This window comes from Hyperoodon ampullatus (assembly GCF_949752795.1).
Source record: "Hyperoodon ampullatus genome assembly, chromosome: 4".
NCBI lineage: Eukaryota > Metazoa > Chordata > Mammalia > Artiodactyla > Ziphiidae > Hyperoodon > Hyperoodon ampullatus.
The window spans coordinates 131,890,691-131,911,492 of NC_136917.1; the positions used below are offsets into that span (position 1 = coordinate 131,890,691).

The following is a 20,802-nucleotide window of genomic DNA, read 5'->3' on the forward strand; positions in this document are numbered from 1 at the left end:
TATATACATAGTCTGCTACATGATAATTAGGCTTTAGCGGTAAGCATTTCACATTAGTGCATAAAATTAGACATTAATTTTCTCTTCATAGGTTAGTTCTCTAGCGTCTATAATCAGCATCTCCATTTCCCCCTTATCTCATATATCTCAGAAGACAAAAGTCCTGGATCCAGTTTCCTAAAGCTGAGATTTCACTCTGATTTTCTACTTCATTTTTTGTTTTATAAGCCTGGACCCAGGTCAGAGGTCAAAAAGCAGCTAGTCACAGGCCAGATCAAGCATATGAGTTTTGTTTAGCCTACTGTTCCTTATAAAATTTAAAATTAGATTCCAATGTGTAAACATCAAGAAATTGCATGTAAAATCCATCTCTCTCCAGCTTCTATTGAAAATTCAGAGGCTTTGGAAACACTGGGCTTTTTTTTTCATCATTCCAACATGGCAACCATGGACCCCCTTGGACATGAATTTGGCATGAACTCTCAGGTCAGCCAAAAGCTCTGCTAAGGACACTTCTAGGCCCACAGGCATTTGAGTCTGTGACTTTTGGGTCACTCATTCATTCATAAAATACATATTGTGCATCCACTGTGCCTGGTACTGTTCTTAGCCATTTACATAGGTTCTCTTACTTCTCACAAAGCTGTTGGTTTCATTTTACAGATGCAGAAATGGAGGTTCAGAAAGTCAAACGGGTTACACGGCTGGCAAGTGGCAGAGCCAGATTTGACCCAGGTGATGTCTCAGGCTCTGTGGTCACGAAGTCCATCATCATCACCTACTTTTCCTCCCTTATGTCAATTCAACATGCAATTTTTGCTTATAGCAGAAATTTTTAAAATGACAAACCTAAAAATTGTCATGACATGGAAATATGGCAGTTTGCATACATTTGTCACTGTGTTCTCCAGTGACTGCAGTATTTCATGCATTTTGTTTTATAACAAGTGAATTACTGTATCAGTTCACAAATGCATTCATTGGCATTTCCATGTGGGCATGATACCCCAACATTCTTCTAGATTCCATCTAACCTGCAGATTTGGTCATTTTGTAAAACTGTTAATATCATTGAAGTAAAATCAAGGAACAGAATTAATTTATTAATTCCTCTGAAACAGAAAGCTTTTCTCAAAGTTAATATTTTCCTGAAATGACTGAAGTGTGCCCTTTAGGGAAAATATCCAGAGCCTATTTAAAAGGTGTACATTTTAAATCACGTTATACAGAAAGTTTAAAACAAATGTAGAGACACAAGATAGCTTCTGAACTCACAGTTTTCAGTGACATTACCTATCTTGCAGGGTGATCATGTGAGAAACAACTACTGAGCAGAAATACAAAGGATGAAAGTAGAAAACAGTAACATACAACCACAAGGTACAATTTAAGACTGAGACTCTGGGGTAGGTGAAGTGAGTTCCCTGGTACAGCCTGAATTGCAGAATGATTGAAATTGCCTCATTTCCTCATTTGTGAAATGGAATATAATCACTGTGTTGTAAAGTATGCCTGACAACTAGTAGCTGTTGAATAAATCTTTATTCCTATTCCCAACAGTTTAACATAGGAGGATGGTTTTTATGCTTTTTTTTATGTCTGATATCGAGTTGTATGAACAGGATCAATTAAGTTTAATCTGTTCTGTCTGGGAACAGTAGTAGTATTTATGTGCAAGTATATAACATGTCAAAGCACGTAAGATTTTTTTTTAAAAAGGTATAATTTTCAGTTAATTTTGTTTTTAAAAGAACAATTTTAAATAAAGCTTTCCTTTATTTTGTCAAAAAGCCCTTCAGTGCTGATAGTGGGATAGGCTGTGCAGTGTGTGAGGCCAGGAGTTACGGGGGAAATCCCTGAAGCTTCTGCTCCATTTTGTGAACCTAAAACTGCCCTAAAAAATAAAGTATACATACGTGTATGTCCGGCTTTAGGTAAGCTGGAACAAGGGCAGTCCAGCAGGGGTTGGGGCCCATGCAGAGAAGGCAGCCGACTGAGCTGGCAGCCTAACGGGGATCAGGAGATGGGTTACATGGGTGGGTGGAGAGCTTGAGCAAGTCAGTCAATATACTGAGGCAAATGGGAGCCAGGTTTCTTACTGTCCAGAAAAGGAGGTACAAATATGGAAAGAGGGAAAGCTTGAATGAACCTGGGTGGTGGTAGATTGAAATGGAAAGGTTGCTGTGAACTCATGGTTTATGTGTGTGTATGGGTAGGTATATGTATATGTATTTTGCATACGTATGCAAAAAAACATATTCTAGCTTTGTCTACCAAGAGGGCCTGAGAGCAGTGACACCCAGGAGTAATGAGTGTATCTAGCACCCACTTTTTAAATACCAGTCAGGGCTCTTTGGAAAAATGGCTGATCCCAGGGATGAACCAAACTCACGAGATGGGTCTGAAAGTATAGAAGAGTTCAAAGAATAATGGTGGCTTGTCAGTCCATAGAGAAGCTAGCTCTGAGAGGCTCCCAATGGCTAAATGTGACAATTTGAGCAAATATGTGATGACAGTAATGGATTTTATCTCACTGAATAGGAATCCACAAACCCATTTTGATATATATGAATAATAAAGAAGAGAAAGCTCTTCCTTATAGCAAAATGCCCATTAACAGAATACAGAAGGAGTGCAGGAACCAGAAAACCAGTATCTGGCAACCATCAGAGTAATAATTCAGGCAAGAAAGCTAAGAGCAGAGAGCTAAAGTTGGATGAATAACAAGCTATTTATGTAGCCTCAAAGTATCACCTCCACAAAATATTTAATATAAAAGTAGATATTAATTATAAAGGGAAAGAGTAACTTTACAGTGGGAATGCCTTCTCAGATGATCAGTTTATATCACCAGCAATGGGATAAACTGACCTTGTATACCTCCGCATAGGAGACACTGAAAAGAACACTGCCTGCACCATCATCTCTGAGATATTCCTGTCCAATGCATACTCTGAATTGAATCATGAGGAATCACCAAATGCAAATTGAGGGACTTCTATAAAACAGTAAATTAAGGTCGTGAAGGTCAAGGAAGGCATAAGGAATGGTTCTGGATGAACGGGACTCAAGAAACATAGCCAAGAGCAAAGCTGATCTTGGTTTGGATCCTTTTGCTATAAAGGATATAACTGGGCTGCTGGCAAAATCTGAATGGGGCTTTTGGGTGAATGGTATATATGGGAGCACTCTGTGGTGATCTTAGGACTTTTTTGTCAGTATGAAATTATTTCAAAATAAATAAAAGTAACAACCTTTGTTCAAAAACTTTTATTTACTATAAAGACAAAACACCAAAATAGGTACAAATACTATAAAAGTGGTTCAATGGGGTAAAAATTTTAATTAAAATATCTTGATATATTTAAAATAACAAAGGATACATTTAAGCCAAATTATCTTAACCCAGAGATTTTTTTTGTAACATTTGCTTACACAGTAAGGTGCTAATAGAAGTTAGCCCTTAAGCCCTGGAAGTCTTAGGAATCATAGTCATACAGCAAATATAATTTCATTGTGAAAGTGAACTTTGGTAGAAGAAAAATCTATAGGACACCTGAGGTAGTAGAAACTGGAATAAACAGCAGTAGACGTTATTTACAACTTGAGTACCAAATAACATTAAGAACACAAAAATAATTACACATTACAATTTTCAGTCCAGCTTTGATCCAAAGAAAATAAGAATATTACATCACATTTGCATTGAAAACAAAACAAAAAACAAAACACCACAATTACCAGCAAGCTGAGGGAACTGCAAACAAACTCAAACAATGGATTTTTGACATCTAGAGGCAGTCTGAGTTTGAAATGTGGTGGGCATGGTGATCTACAAAGTAATACTGATTAGCTGAGGTTCCTCAGTTTATACAGTTTACATCTCTGTCAGACAGTATTAATCTGACCAATGATCTTCCAGTACATAAAATGGCAAGAGTGCATCCTTTAAAGCTTGCACATGAGAGACTTGGAAACAATCTTATTAGAACTGTGAAAATTCTAAGTAGTCAAAAAAAAAAAAAAAAAAGAAAGAAAATACAACACATTTAGAGCTACCAAACTTCACATTTCTGTACTATGTTTAACTCTTCAAATATTGCCAATCTTCCAACCAAAGGAATGTAAAATTTCACTAAGAAACACATTCATATAAAAGAAACTGCCTTTTAAAAATTATATGCAATATATCCCTGTAAACTTATCTTGTAACTTATTTTACTTCCAATTTGTATTGTACATTTAAAATGTACTCAATATAGCTTATTTAGCTTATCCTGAGTCTTTGAGAACAACCAATTTTATTTAACTCTGCAACAATTCAACTGGCTTCTGAAGAGTTAAAACTTAACATCTCAAAAAGCTGTATTAAATACTTAATCAGTACTTAATTTAAAAGACTCACAGAAAAAAGGGTAAAAGAGCTGCCATTTTCCTTCAGGATTCCATGCATCTGAATTCAGTTTAGACAAAAACCATTAGATAACTGTGCAAAATCCAAGGAATTAGTGTGTAAATGAAATTCAATTTCACTTATCTTTCTGAACACATTTTCCAAGTTCAAAGCAAATTTATTGTTTAGAAACACTCGTTTGTAGTTGAGTAAGTTAATTTTTCTTTATCTATCTGTCTATCTATCAGCCAGGCCTACTGTAAAGAGATAACGCATGGCAGAAGGAAAATAGCAGTTAACGTTGTTATCAGTGGTGATGATGCATGATGGATAATAATTACATACAGAGTAAGACTTAAATGGTGTGAAGTTTCCTACAGAAGAAACTGATACATTAAAAAAATTCAAATACATTTCAAGGTCATCTTGATCTTGGTTGTGAGCTGCATCACAGAGAACAGTTGATTTTCACTTAATTTATATTTAACCTGCATAAGAAGAGCAGTGACTGACTCAATGAAGGTAGTATTTTATCATATTCCAATTTTAAAAACAAACAAAATTAAATCTGTATTTTAAAAAACTCTTGCAATAGCAAGATATTTAATAAACTCTGGTTCACATCTAGTTCTTTTTTTTTTTTCTGGTTTGAAAAGATCACCTTTCCCTGAATATTAAACATAAATGAAGGTGAAATGAAAATATAGAACCATAATTTCCAAAAACGAAATGAATGGGCCAACAGTAAAATGCACAATGAACCACAATTGCCCAGGTATTTAAAAAGATAAAGGTCAATTGTGGGTCATAAAGAAGTTATCAACTTTTAAAAATACATTTATTTACTGCTACTTATAGCATATTCTGACCTAAAAGAGGCAGACACTGATTTTTATAGCCAGTGACCGAAAAAAAAAAAAAAAGGAACTGCAGAACCCCCTGCTTGTGATCACAATATGAAATGGAAGAATAACTGAAACATTAAAACAGATCCTGAGCCCCTCAGCTGCTAATATTGCTGAAAAAGTGCTCCAAAAAATTATGCTTCTGTTAATTAATCATGCAAACTTCATTGCTTTCCTGTTTACCTAGGGCCAGTTCTTTGAAAGGCACAGTTTACAGTTTCTGCACAAATTGTGGACTTTTGCATACTAAGCTTAGGTACAAATCATGATTTGTCAATCACATACTTAGGTAAGGGTTCCCCACTGATCTTGTTCATAGCTGCTCAGTGGCATAAAGGCCAGCAGATTATCAATGTGGTTCCCCACAAAAGTTTTTTCTCTTGTTGAGCATCCTGTCTCCATTACAGTTTATTTGTATAATTGGCTACCATGTAGTACGGAAGACTGGATGCTTCAGTAGCTCTCTTGATGGAGGTCTGTCCTGAGGTTGAAGTTCTAAACAGCGAAGAGCCACATCTCGTAAACCAGGAGACAAATGTGAAGGGATTGATGGAGCAGTAGTTGCACTGGCAATCTTAAGAGAAAACACTAGGGTTAAAGTTCTCCACAACTGGAGCTTCTGATACAGAAGTACACGTGCATGTATTTCATAACCTCTATATATGCATCCTATACATAGAGGAATTAAAAGTGGGTGGACATTTTGCTAACAAGGTGTCTATGGAAAAACTCATGAATTTGACCAGATACATGCTGATCAGATGGAGCTACAGTTCTCTTTATTGTCTCAAATGAACAAGGCTAAGTGCATCACAATGATGAGGCAGGTGAAAGAGTCACTCAAATCAATTCTGCTTTCCTCATACTCACTCTCCAAAATGGTTTGCCCTCTTTGCTTCACTGCACATTTTCTGTTTTTTCAGCACAGAGAGCTATTCAGAGTAAGTAAGTCAGACTAAACCTGGCCAGTCAATTTAGTATATCAGAAACACAACTGCACTGGTTTTTTATTTTCAGGTGACTGAGGAAGTTATATAAGCATGGGGAGACCTGGAGGAGATTATGGCAGGGGAGAGGTGCTGGGGATCAGCTCGGAGGACTAATACTACCCACTCTGCACAGACTGTGTGTTTTAAGTGCTTTACTCAGGCCCAGAGGTAATTCTGTTTATCCTCATAATATAATGTAATATAAATAATTCATCAAGGAGGTGCTATTATTACACCCATTTTATAAACAAGAAAACAGAGGATAGACAGAATAAGTAATTCTCCTAGTCACACGGCTGTTAAAGGATGGAACCAGGGTTTGGGACCAGGTCTGCATGACTACAAAGCCCAAGCTTTTAAATGAGCACATGTGCAACTCAAATGCTAAAAATCTCAAACATTACATTATTCTCTGGTGGAAATGGAGAGAATGGATTTGAAAGTTGTCAGAAAGGTGGAACAGCCTTGGCCTCTGACTTAGGTGTGAAATTTTTAAATACAGGAAATAACAGATTAAAAAATTTGTGACAGTATAATACATAAAGAGCTTCAAGTATTTTAATTTAAAAGTTTGGTGTGCATGTGTGTGTGTGTGTGTGTGTGTATATATATATATGTACATATTTCACCCAGGAGCAATGACTCAGTATTTGCTAATTCAGTGTTCTCAGTGACTTGATAGAGCATGACTGCCATGAATAATGAGAACTGACAGTTCATGCTGCCAACGTTCACCACACCATATCAATTCCTGGAGATATATACACATACATTTATTTCAAGGAAGATACGCCTTCACGTTAGACTGATAGTGAAGGAGAACCCGTGAAAATTTGCCTTCTGCCAATTTTAGCAGAAAGAAGTAATTTTTATCTCATGATTACCTTAAATATCAAAGCAAGATGATTGGAGTGTTTTTCTGCATTCCAAGGTGGTTTAGCACAAGCCATTTCTATAATAGCACAGCCAACACTCCATACATCACAGCTCCTACCATACTGCTGACCTCTTAGGACCTAAAATAAAGCAGAGAGTTAATTTGGAAATATGACTCATTAGAAAAAGAGAAAGCCATTCTGTAGTTATGGATTCTGGTTTTTTACTAAAGAGCAAAACAATGTACAAAGAACAATTCCACAGACTACCTGATGTCTCATTTATTTCATAAACATGCTCAGTCTCCTATGTGGGACAAAAATAGTTTGGAGAATTGTGAGGTTCTGAAGGAGAGTCATATCATAGAATTTCAAAGCTGCCTCAGTACGCGTAGTAAACTACAGAGCAAGAGGACAACCAATTATCAACTACGTATGAACGTGAAGAGTTCTGAACATAACAGAAGAGGCCGAGTTCAGAATAGCAACTATGCACCTTGGGTTTACTAGAAAACAACTACTATAAATTACCGAATAATCCTTTGTTAGAAATAGGTTTTAATAGATTTGCTTAAAGGCTATGGAAAGGCAGGGATTAAGGGTCTGAAATCAAGGATATCATTAAGACCTTAGTTTTAGGGCCGTGGACTTCTAATTAGTAAGCACACAGTGGATAACACTGCAAAATTATTTGGTGTAATGCTGTCACACAGAACTCCAAAATATTTTCTTTCATCACACTCAAAGCTGCTTCTCACCTCAGGTGCCATAAATGCAATTGTCCCCAATAATTGTCCCTGAAACTCTCCTGCACCAGTTCCTTTTGATGCCAACCTGGCTGCAGCTCCAAAATCAGCAATTCTCAGTCTCTGACCTGTGCTGTCAATTAGCAAATTGGCACCTGTCAACAAAAACAGCAAATGACCTTATATGTTAAAAACAACAGATTAAAAACTCAGTAAAATACTACTAATGAAATAGGACAATGACAAAAGAGAGAAAGTAGACTGTGTGTCAGAGAAATCTACTCTTCCTCTCAAATCACTTCATTAGTAAAGGTACATAGGTCTCTGCAGTGTAAAAAAAATCCAAAGCCTCAGAGGGAAAATCAGACAAAGCATCAAGGCATAAGGAACAAAAGCAGAGATTTCGTAAAACTTTAAATAGTAAGTGTTAAACCTTTACTATAATGATTCTTAGCAAAATCTTTACTCAAAGTTCCAATTTTAGTGTAGTTTACACTTTGAGACAAAGCTCTGTTGAAACATACTGACCTAGACCAATTCAGACTTCATACTGTAATTTCATAATTATAGCTTAATAAAAAATTAATGTTATAAAATTACTCGAATGTGTTATATCAAATCCTAAAGGCATTCATGGCAGAAAACCAAAGTTGCTCTCTTTTTTTTGGCCACGCAGCTTGCAGGATCTTAGTTCCCTGACCAGGGATCGAACCTGCACCCCGGCAGTGAAAGCGCTGAGTCCTAACCTAGACCACCAGGGAATTCCCCGAAGTTGCTCTTTAATAAACCAAACTGCAAAAGATTTGAGAGGATTTTTCTTAAAAGGAGTTTACAATATCCCAGTTATTTTCAAGTTCCTTTCACTTCTGATAACTCTAGTGATCTGAGTTACTCAGGAGAAACAATCCCATAGTTGATTTCAAGTTAGAAACTATCAACAAAGGTCTAAGTTTTAAAATTACATTTGTTTTCTGCTTATTGATAATAAGAAGATAATAATTAAAAGAATTCCTACCTTTGACATCTCTGTGAATGATCTGGTTTTCATGGAGATATGAAAGGCCACGAAGTAATTGTTCAGTATAGTTAATGACTACTGATTCCTTGAAGGCTCCATATTTACTGAGCAAATGAGCCACAGATCCCCCTAAACATGTAATAATAATAATTTGTCATAAACTTAAGCCAAAATTAAAATTGTTCATTACACTTTGGTTACATAAGCTTGCACTGCATGAACTCACATTCACATTTGAAATATTAAATTTATCATCTGCTTCAGAAGTGAAACTGGTTTTAAAACTAACACATTCCAGTAATCTTAAAATCTATCAGTTAGGAGACATTTTCATGGAACCCTCATGAACTGGTTTTCTGGAAGGTCAAGGTTTCAGAAAGCTTTAAAAGTTAACAATTTTGGATGGAACTATTTCTCTTATGTACAATTCACCTCTCTGTCTTTTTGACCAAGATATACAAAATCTCTTTCTTAATGACGTAAGTAAACAGTGGTAACATGTTATTTAACAGAAGGTAAAAAGAATGGGAGGAGCCAGAAGACCCAGAGTTAGGCTTCATATCCTACTATTTACCAGCTCTGACCTAGGACAAGTCACAAACTCAATAAGCCTCATCTACAATTGTTTATAATAGTCAACCTATATACAACCATCAACCCAGGTAACAACCAACATCAGAGAATGTACTAAAGAACTGATTTGTAAATAGAAATAACACTCTTCAAACACAAAAAAATCTAAGACAAGTGCTTATGTATTCATTACATCCCAAGTTATTTATTTTACTGTATATACGGTATAATACAAAATAAAACTCAGTCTCTATTTGTTCAAGTAGATGACAAGGTTCAACTTCACGCTTCAGTGCTAGTTTACCTGTTAGTTTTTAAAGCTATATCTTAACTAATTTTATTTTATATTGTTATGTTAAAATATTTCCTAAATCTGTCCTATTAATGATGGCCAACTGGACAAATATGGATCTTACCATGGCAGGTTTAAAAAAATTATTCCTGTAAAACAATGGTACACAATCATTTGAAAAGACACACTGAAAAAGCTTAAAAGGTAGAGGTAATGAATATTTTGTTTATATTTAAATGAAAGACAAACTATTCACAGTTCATACTACTATGTTAAGGCAATTTACTTTTAGGAATCTTAACTATTTAATAAAAATAAGTGTTCATTAAATGGTTTTTCCTAAATTTAATATCAAGCAAAAGTTAAATCTATGTATCACTATTTGTAATTTAAAACATGAACATACCTGCCATCCATTCAATGAAGAGATTATAATTGCTCTTCTCACATGTGGCTCCCAACATCCTAATGATGTTTGGATGATTCAGATGGCTCATCATTCTTATCTCCTCCCTTAATGCTTCTACTACTTCTTCTTGCTCAGAAGATGTATTTCTGACATACGTCACCTATTTCGGTAAACATGTTTACAAAGTTTTGAATTCTGATGAGTTTCTATTTATAATTTTCACTAACAATCTAATCTAAAATGGACAAACCCAAATTAACTTATATATCAATATTAGAAGGCATTTATGCTCATGGATGCAATGTAGATACTTTATAAAAAAACCAAATCAAACTCTTTTAAATAATAAGAATCTAACAAGCAGCAGTAAAGTATCAGGAGATGAAAAAAGACTGAGACATAACCAATCTTTCAAAACTGTCTGAAGACAGACTAAAAAAAATGAGAAAAGCCCAATCATAAGAACCAACATGACTTAAACATGAAAACTTTACTATGGCCTCACCATGAGGCTTGTGGGATCTTAGTTCCCCGACCAGGGATTGAACCCGGGCCCCAGCAGTGAGAGCGCCGAGTCCTAACCACTGGACCACCAGGGAGTTCCCAACTATTGTCATATATTGATAAGCATGCTCATTATAAAAAGTAAACCACAGAAATCCCAAGATGACATTGCACCAGTAACTTTGCTGAAGGGAGTATAAAACCATATCTCTAATAAATATAAAAAAGTGCAAACAAAAACTGCAACCTTTATAGGGCCCATCCTGATGTTTCATCTTGATGAACCATGACAATAATCATGCTTCAACTTTCAAACGTAACTCATGATACTTTTGGTGCTGTGGCAACATCTACTTTAAAATTTAGGTTTCTCAGGACTTCCCTGGTGGTCCAGTCGTAAGGAATCTGCCTTCCAATGCAGGGGACGTGGGTTTGATCCATGGTCAGGGAACTAAAATCCCGCATGCCGCAGGGCAACTAAGCCCTCACGCCACAACTACTGAGCCCACATGCCTCAATGAGAGAGGCTGCGTGCCGCAACTAGAGACAGAAAACCTGCAAGCCACAACTAGAGAGAGGCCCACGTGCTGCAATGATGATCCCGCGTGCCGCAACTAAGAACCAACGCAGCAAAAAATAATAATAATAAATAAATAGAATAAATAAATATTTTTTAAAAAGAAATTTAGGTTTCTGAAAACTTTAAAAACTAAAATATATACATATGGGGATATATCCTTTATTTGCTCATTTTTCACTTTTATAATTTTAATCATTTATATGCTCACTAGATATTTACCTGTTTAACGGCCATTAAAGTTCCAGTTCCCACATCTTGAGCCTGATAACAAGAAGAAAATGCTCCAAGGCCTATCTGCTGACCTTTCAGCCATTCAGTGTCTTCTCTATAAGGTTGTTTTGCTTTGGTATGTCCTGGTAGAGTCTCTGGTGTCTGCATATTAAATGAGAGCAATCCTTTTACTGTTAAGTTAAAAGAGTAAGAGTTTGTGAAATCAGCCTGGCAAAATATTACTCTTGTTCAGTCTGGCTTCCCAAGTCACCTATAAACTTGACCTCTGAATGGACAGTGTTGGTGACCAATGTCAAATGCATAAGTGATCACCACTGTAGAATCAACCAGAAGTGCCTCTGAAATAGGCAATGAGTATTTCTGTTCAAATAATGAGAAAAAAAATTGTTGTATAATTAATTCTATGTGAAAAATCTGCTTCTAACAGTTAACTCATGTTAAAAGCTGTATTTCTGAATTAGTTTTGTTTTAGCACGGCCCGAGGAAACTCTCTAACCTCTTAAAGACTATACTTACATCTTGTTGAATAACGATGATGTCTTCTCCATTTTCAACCTGTAGTTGAGGAACTATGGGGAGGGCATCCTGAGATGCTGACATTGCCATGGCAATCGCTAAAGCTTCTTCTTCTTCAGCTTCCATTTTTTCTTTGCACTTTTGATTATGATTCATATCATCTTTGTAGGTATCATCATTTTCATCCTTTTCAGGAGACAGCACAGCAACTTCTGACTTAAAAGTTACTGTTGTGTCACTTGAAGGCATAGACGCTTCAAGAAGGTCCTCAATACTGGAGTTGAGCTCTGTATTGACATCTAATCTGCATTTCTCCTCTACTGGTGTGAACACTGTCTCGTCACTAGGTATAACAGCATTACTGCTATTGCTGCTGCTGCCAAAGCCATCATCACATTTGGAACTACCGTTCAAATCAAGTGTCATGCTATTTTTTGAGGCATCTCCCTGTTTACTTGTATTACCTGGGGTAGGTCGAGATGGCTTTGGCCTGTGTATATTACTGGAGGGCAGGGGTCTTGACTGAGTAAAGATTGGGGAAAGTTTATCTGAGTCTTTGTTTTCAGAACAGTTTCTCTGGAACTGTAGAGAAAACTTGCGCTGTGTTTGAGGAGATGCAGAAGGTATTTTGCAGGGAACAAACCCCTGAGGTCTATGCTTAGAGACATCTGTTACGGTGCCAGGTGGTACAGATGGGGCAGATGAAGAAGGGCTTGACAAGGCTGGGAACACTAGTTGGGAATGATGAGATAAAGGAGAGGAGTTCAAACACTGACTGTGGGGTCTGCCTTTTGTTTGAACCATTGGCTTTGGCTGCTCCATTGTTGTTGAACTAGGAAGTCCTACTGAAATGCTGGCCAGTCGGTCAGAAATGTCCTCTGAACTGGCACTCAATTTTGTAGCACACAGTCGTTTTCCAGTTTTCTCTAAATGGTCTGTGCGCTCAAAGGAACTGTTCTCTGTGGCTTCTGGACAGCTGTTAGGGACTGATGCCTTCAAAAAGCTGTCATGTCGACCATCCAAAGTGTCTTCTACGCCCAGCTGGATGGCCTCAGCGATTTCTACCTCATCTGCAATAGCCATCAAACGACGACGCATCCTGGTAAAATGAGTAGAGCTGGAAACATTCAGCATTTCTAACAGTTTTGAAAATACATGGGGTACTGCAGTAACCATTCTTGCAGAACTCAAATATATCCTTCGGGAGAGTTTACCAACCATTGAGTGGGAATTATCAATGGACTGCAAAGCAAAGGTTAAGAGGGACAGCAGCTTCTTATACCTGAAAGAAAAAACACATTCAATTATGAAACAAATTAAAATTACTGCAAAATATATACAAATAAAGAAAACGGTACTAATTCACAACTTTTACATTAAAAAAATCAGTATAAAGGATCTATAAATTTTTAATTAAATAGCCTAGACTTCAGGTGTTTGCCAATCAAATATTAAGGTATCAGTAACCTACATGTGCGCTGTAACTTGAGTCTTTCATTCATGTAAAATGTGTCCTTGGATGAGTGTGGCGGGGGGCGGTGGGATGGGGTAGGTAAGAGGAGGAAAAGAAATGTATTTTCAGAAGAAAAATTACCTGACTTCAACAGGCTCAGCTTGTGAAACATCAGTACTGACAGTATGAGGGTAAAATTCAGCAGGAAATTCCAACAGCAGTCTATCTATGAGACAAAGGCGGCCCAGGAGTTCTTGCCAGTTGTTTGATTCAGTTTGGTTTCCAAGAATACAATTTAAGACATAATCAACACCACCAATACCAATGGATCCTACAGAAAGGAAAGTAAAAATAATTGAAAAACAGTGATATTAAAATCTAAAACAAAACATGATCAAATGGTTTAAGGTTAACAAAAATACTTGAATTATATTAATTTCAAGAATCTCCCTTTTAGATTAATTCCTATTTCTAATGTTAGCTGAGTCAATTTACAAAATTATTTCAAAATCCTGTAACTGCCCTATTAGAGATTATGAGATTAGACCGTCTAAGGAAAATGATAAAACATGCTATATTAATTTTAAGTAAAAAGTTATTACCAGCTTTAAGTATTTCTCTGCCAACGGCCAACTCTCCTGCTTGGCCTTTGCACAATTCCAATAGCGTTGATATAGACAGCTGACTTGTGCGACTAAAAATGAAAGGAAGCAACATCAGACTTGAATCTTGGATAAAATACATATTAAAAGGAGAGTAGTAATGTAATGCCTTGTGAAAAGGTGGGAAAAAAATGTTTTTAGGAGTGTTTGCTTCTCAACCACTAAGACTGCATTAATGATGTCACTATAAGTAATAATATTTATTATTAGGTCTAATTTCATAAATTTTACCTTCTGTGTTAAGCACAGAATCTTCACTACTGGCTCTTAAACAGCAAGTATTAAATACAAAACCAGATAAAAGGCTTATTTTCGTTATCATATCTTGTTAAAATAAGAAAGAAAAGACTCAGACATTTTGATTTCTGAATTTTCACTAAGTCCTCTTGAATTAAAAACAAAATCTTCCCATCCAAAACCTTTATATTCTCTTTATATAGCCAGAATGACTTCTAAATATCATAAAATCTCTTTACCATATTTCTTATGATGTTCAGTCATTCAAGTGACCAGGTAAACAACCTAACTTTAGAATTTCAGAAAGCAGACAACAAAACAAGTGCCATAAAAGCATTGAAATTCTTAGGGAAAAAAACCCTATTATAATATTAAGAAATGAAATGATTTTTCTATGCATTTTGCAAATTACTTGTTAATTTTTTTCAGATATTTATAGTATTCTCTCTAAGCAACAAGAAAACCTCTAATACTTACAACGTGTAGGCTTGTGTAGAGAAACAATGGAGACAAAAGATAGACTTTATGAGATGAGAAACAAGTCAAAGTTAAGTGCTTAATTTCTGAGATCCTCTACAGACTACGTCATGTGACGTAGGGAGGAAGACAAAACTGGACTAGAAGAGCTCCAAAAGGAGTAATGGCAGAGGCAAACCAAGGGAGAGTCAGTGCTTCTTACCACCTGAGATCTGCTGGGACACGAAGAGATGAGAACCGCCAAAAAAGTGTTTACTGTAGCTATGCTCATTATATGAAAAGTGGTCTTTTCCTCCCATTTTATGGAAAGGGAAAAAATAAAAGAGAGAGAGAGAGAACCAGTGGTCTAATAAAAACATAGCTTGTGCTCATTTTCCCTATCTCCATACGCTCGTTTCTCTACCTCCAGTTAGGGCTGTTCCTGTTCCTTGCTGATTTTTAAGGATATTGCAGGGATATATGGAATTGTTGTTATTTGACAAAACTATCACGGTTAGAGTAGAATTCCATCACAAAGAAAATAACGGAATGGGGTTTTTGTTTTTTTGGTCCTGATAATGCAAAGCACGTATAATGATTTTATTAGTTCCTATCCTGTGTAACTCATTCTCTAAAATGAGATGATATCTCATATATCACCTGCTGTTCTTATCAACTGGACTTCAGTTTTAAGAATATTACTTTAAAATAAAAGAGAATCAATCACAATACAATAATGTGGAGGTCCATGCAGTTTGTTAGCCTGGTTTTTACTTGCCATTAGTTCTTCCTAGGCCTTAAGAGCTTTAAATGTTACATGTTAATTTCAAATCTCACATTAGAAAACAGTATTCAAAGCCTCATTTAGTAAGTATGTATCAAATACTCACTAGGTGTGAGGCTCTGTGCTAGGCTTTCAGGACAAGATGGTTGGTTTGAAGCAGTTCATTTATAGGGCCTTACCTATTAACGTCTGCACACTTGACTAGGATGGTGTCTACAACTGGCCGGAGAAGTCTCTGCAGTTTGATTCTTTCTGCCAAACTATGGCAAGGAGTATACACTAGCATGGCTCTCAGCGTTTTCTGGGGGAAAAAAACTGAAGGTCAGTTTAACTACATTTAAAAAGCATCAGAGACAATGGCCTAATCTGAGACAATTTGAGAAATAAAATGATAGGAATAGATTATAACCCATAAATAAAATAAGAATCCATGAGTTAATACTGATACAAATAAAAAATTGGATAAATAAATAGATAAGGTAGAAAGGAACTCTCAACTATTTCTGTAATTTTTAAAAGTCTGAATTAATTTAAGAATAAAGAGTTATTTTAAAAAGAAAATGAGTAAAGGAGCCAACTTGAAAGAGCTCCCAATGGCTAAAGATGGAATAACTGGGGCAACAAAGTAAATGATGACAGTCCTGAATTATAACCCATAGAATAAAATAAATACCCATGAGTCTATGGTGACAGAAATAAAAAACTGAATAAATACATAAATGGGAGAGAAGAGACGGCTCTTCATTATAGACAAATTCCAATTAACTAATAAAGGAGGAATATGGGACATAGAAGATCACCGTTAGAACACCACAGTAGTCATTGCTATAGGCAAGATCCACTGACAAATGCTAAAATCTGTGAACAGAAACAGGATATTTGCATAGTCTCAAAGTATCTCCCCCAAGACATTTATTAATAGTGATTTTACAGTACCCAGTAGACAGCACCTTAAGCAAGTGATGAAGGATGGCATCACCAATAATAAGACACACTGACATGATATACCCCCTGATAACAATGCACTGAGAAGGGCACATCACTTCTGGTGTTCTTGCGAAAAATCCATAATGTAATCGTGAGAAAATACCAGATAAACCCAAATTGAGGAACATTCTTCAAAATAACTAGCCAATACACTTCAAAAGTGTCAAGGTCTACAAAAGACAAGTAAAGACTGAGGGATTGTCACAGATGGGAAGATTAGGGGGGCATGATAACTAAGTGCAATGTGAGATTCTGGATTGGATCCTAAAAGAGAAAAAAGACATTAATGGAAAAATGGGTGAAATATGAATAAAGTCTGTAGTTTAGCTGAAAAGAACACTGTTGGGACAATTTGGGGATATCTGAATATGGACTTCATAGCCCATAATAATATTGTTATTAATGCTAAATTTTCAGAGTTTGCTGATTCCGTGGTAATTATACAGAAGAATGTTATTTGTTCTTAAGAGATACATGCTAAAGTATTTGAAGTGAAATGTCATGATGCCTGCATGTAACTTTCAAATTGTTCAGCAAAAAATTATATATGGGGAGGGAGGGGAAGGGAAAACAAAGAAGGGCAAGAGGGAGGGGAGAAAGGGAAGGGAGAGCTCTAAGGGCAGGAACCATGTCTGCCCTCACTGTGCCTGGCAGACTAAATAACTGTAGAGGAATCAGAATACAGTATCATTCAGAGTCCCTGCACTCTAGGAGCTCATGAACGCATTGGGAAACCATGTGAAGTGATAATAAACAACCAGATAGTAAGGCAAAAACAAGTAGATACTAAGGCATTATATTGAATGGTCAAATATATCTGAAGGTTTGTGTTGGAAAATGATAAGAAGAAAGAGGTAAAAAGTTGAGCCAAGAACACTGGTCTTTATTCTACAGTATGCTGGTCTTTATTCTATAGTACGCTGGTCTTTATTCTACAGTATGCTAGTCTTTATTCTATAGTATTCTATAGTATGTTGGTCCCTCAAGATGCTATATGAAAAAACAGACCACGGTTAAGATAAATTTGGGAAATAATGCATCTTATGCCATGATTAGATTCCCAATGTATGTTAACTTATGAAGGTTCCTAGAAGCCTTTCAGTGAACAGACCCATTTAACCTCATGTAATTTAGTATTCACCAATTTTAACTGAACACAGGACTCTTTCTTCAGGGAAGAAAGGGAAGGAACTTTTCATAATCTAGCTAAACTTCCACAGAATATGCCTTAGGAAATGCTGTTGAAGAAACAGAAACCTCTATAGGTTTCTGAGCTGGGGAATAAAGTGGCATTTAAGGAATAATGATGACTATTATATTCAATGTTCTCATAATGTACTAGACATTACAGTTAGAGGTATCTAACACAATCTCATTTCAGACCTAAGAGGTACATATTTTCATTATTTTATAGGTGAAAAGCTGAAGTTTAAGAGTCCTAAAAAGTTACACTGCTAGCAAACTGGAGAACCAGAATTCGAATCAAAGTCTCTCTGATTTTGACCATATATCCAGATTGCCTAGGCCAGTCCCAGTTGAGCAGATTATCCAAGTATCCCAGTTGGGATGATAAATTATGAGGTCACTCAATTTTGACTCCAAACTAATGTTCATAAACACTATACTATACTACCTTTCAAAAAGAAGATTTGCTAGGCAGAGTTGTTATAGGATGGATTAGAAAAAGATTAAGAGTGGAAGCAGAGAAATGAAATGAGTTTTAAAAACAGACCAGGGGCTTCCCTGGTGGCACAGTGGTTAAGAATCCTCCTGCCAGTGCAGGGGACACAGGTTTGATTCCTGGTCTGGGAAGATCCCACATGCCGTGGAGCAACTAATCCTGTGTGCCACAAGTACTGACTCTGTGCTCTAGAGCCCGCGAACCACAACTACTGAGCCTGCGTGCTGCAGCTGCTGAAGCCTGCACGCCTAGAGCCCATGCTCTGCAACAAGAGAAGCCCGCACACTGCAACTAGAGAAAGCGTGTGCGTAGCAACGAAGACCCAACGCAGCCAAAAACAAATAAAATAAATAAATTTAAAAAATGAAGTGGAAGAATTAAAAGAAAAACCAGACCAGATAAGAATTATACTAAAGCAGTGGTCCTAAGAAGAACTACAATCCTGCAGCCTGTGGAACAAAAACCACATTCACAGAAAGGTAGACAAGATGAAAAAGCAGAGGGCTATGTACCAGATGAAGGAACAAGATAAAACCCCAGAAAAACAACTAAATGAAGTGGAGATAGGCAACCTTCCAGAAAAAGAATTAAGAATAATGATAGTGAAGATGATCCAGAACCTCAGCAAAAGAATGGAGGCAAAGATCGAGAAGATGCAAGAAATGTTTAACCAAAGACCTAGAAGAATTAAAGAACAAACAGAGATGAACAATACAATAACTGAAATGAAAAATACACTACAAGGAATCAATAGCAGAATAACGGAGGCAGAAGAACGAATAAGTGATCTGGAAGACAGAATGGTGGAATTCATTGCTGCAGAACAGTATAAAGAAAAAAGAATGAAAAGAAATGAAGACAGTCTAAGAGACCTCTGGGACAACATTAAACCTAACAACATTTGCATTATAGGGGTCCCAGAAGGAGGAGAGAGAAAGGACCCGAGAAAATATTTGAAGAGATTATAGTCGAAAACTTCCCTAACACGGGAAAGGAAATAGCCACCCAAGTCCAGGAAGCGCACAGAGTCCCATACAGGATAAACCCAAGGAGAAACACACCAAGACACACAGTAATCAAATTGGCAAAAATTAAAGACAAAGAAAAATTATTGAAAGCAGCAAGGGAAAAATGACAAATAACATACAAGGGAACTCCCATAAAGTTAACAGCTGACTTCTCAGCAGAAACTCTACAAGCCAGAAGGGAGTGGCATGACATATTTAAAGTGATGAAAGGGAAGAACCTACAACCAAGATTACTCTACCCGGCAATATTCGATGGAGAAATCAAAAGCTTTACAGACAAACAAAAAAGCTAAGAGAATTCAGCACCACCAAACCAGCTTTACAACAAATGCTAAAGGAACTTCTCTAAGTGGGGGACACAAGAGAAGAAAAGGACCTACAAAAACAAGCCCAAAACAATTAAGAAAATGGTCATAGGAACATACATATCAATAATTACCTTAAACGTGAATGAATTAAATGCTCCAACCAAAAGACACAGGCTCGCTGAATGGACACAAAAACAAGACCCATATATATGCTGTCTACAAGAGACCCACTTCAGACCTAGGGACACATACAGACGGAAAGTGAGGGGATGCAAAAAGATATTCCATGCAAATGGAAATCAAAAGAAAGGTGGAGTAGCAATACTCGTATCAGATAAAACAGACTTTAATGTTACAAGAGACAAGGAAGGACTACATAATGATCAAGGGATCAATCCAAGAAGAAGATGTAACAATTATAAATATATATGCTCCCAACATAGGAGTACCTCAATACATAAGGCAACTACTAACCGCTATAAAAGAGGAAATCGAAGTAACACAGTAATAGTAGGGGACTTTAACACCTCACTTACACCAATGGACAGATCATCCAAACAGAAAATTACTAAGGAAACACAAGCTTTAAATGAGACAACAGACCAGACAGATTTAATTGATATTTATAGGACATTCCATCCCAAAACAGCAGATTACACTTTCTTCTCAAGTGCGCACAGAACATTCTCTAGGATAGATCACATCTTGAGTCACAAATCAGCCTCAGTAAATTTAAGAAAACTGAAATCATATCAAGTATCTTTTCTGACCACAACACTATGAGATTAGAAACCAATTATGGGAAAAAAACATAAAAAACACAAACACATGGAGGCTAAACAATACGTTACTAAATAACCAAGAGATCACTGAAGAAATCAAAGAGGAAATCAAAAAATACCTAGAGACAAATGACAATGAAAACATGACGATCCAAAACCTATGGGATGCAGCGAAAGCCGTCCTAAGAGGGAAGTTTATAGCAATACCAGCCTACCTCAAGAAACAAGAAAAATCTCAAATAAACAATCTAACCTTACACCTAAAGGAACTAGAGAAAGAAGAACAAACAAAACCGAAAGTTAGCAGAAGGAAAGAAATCATAAAGATCAGAGAAGAAATAAATGAAATAGAAACAAAGAAAACAATAGCAAAGATCAATAAAACTAAAAGCT

The 20,802-nt window shown here is 36.4% G+C and overlaps 1 protein-coding gene across 1 annotated transcript in view; it reads right to left on the reverse strand.

The window, feature by feature from the left end:
• Positions 1-5,722: 5,722 nt before the first annotated feature.
• Positions 5,723-20,802, reverse strand: part of MAP3K1 (mitogen-activated protein kinase kinase kinase 1) — a gene marked incomplete at its 3' end in the record, with an annotated part of 75,388 nt that continues 60,308 nt past the window's right edge. Inside the window, exons 11-20 of the mRNA XM_079702378.1 lie at positions 15,803-15,924; positions 14,087-14,178; positions 13,626-13,815; positions 12,032-13,313; positions 11,504-11,656; positions 10,198-10,360; positions 8,924-9,055; positions 7,921-8,063; positions 7,172-7,303; positions 5,723-5,872 (exon numbers count right to left, since the gene is read on the reverse strand). Coding sequence (XP_079558504.1) covers positions 5,723-5,872; positions 7,172-7,303; positions 7,921-8,063; positions 8,924-9,055; positions 10,198-10,360; positions 11,504-11,656; positions 12,032-13,313; positions 13,626-13,815; positions 14,087-14,178; positions 15,803-15,924 — 2,559 coding nt within the window. The remainder of the gene's footprint in view (positions 5,873-7,171; positions 7,304-7,920; positions 8,064-8,923; positions 9,056-10,197; positions 10,361-11,503; positions 11,657-12,031; positions 13,314-13,625; positions 13,816-14,086; positions 14,179-15,802; positions 15,925-20,802) is intronic.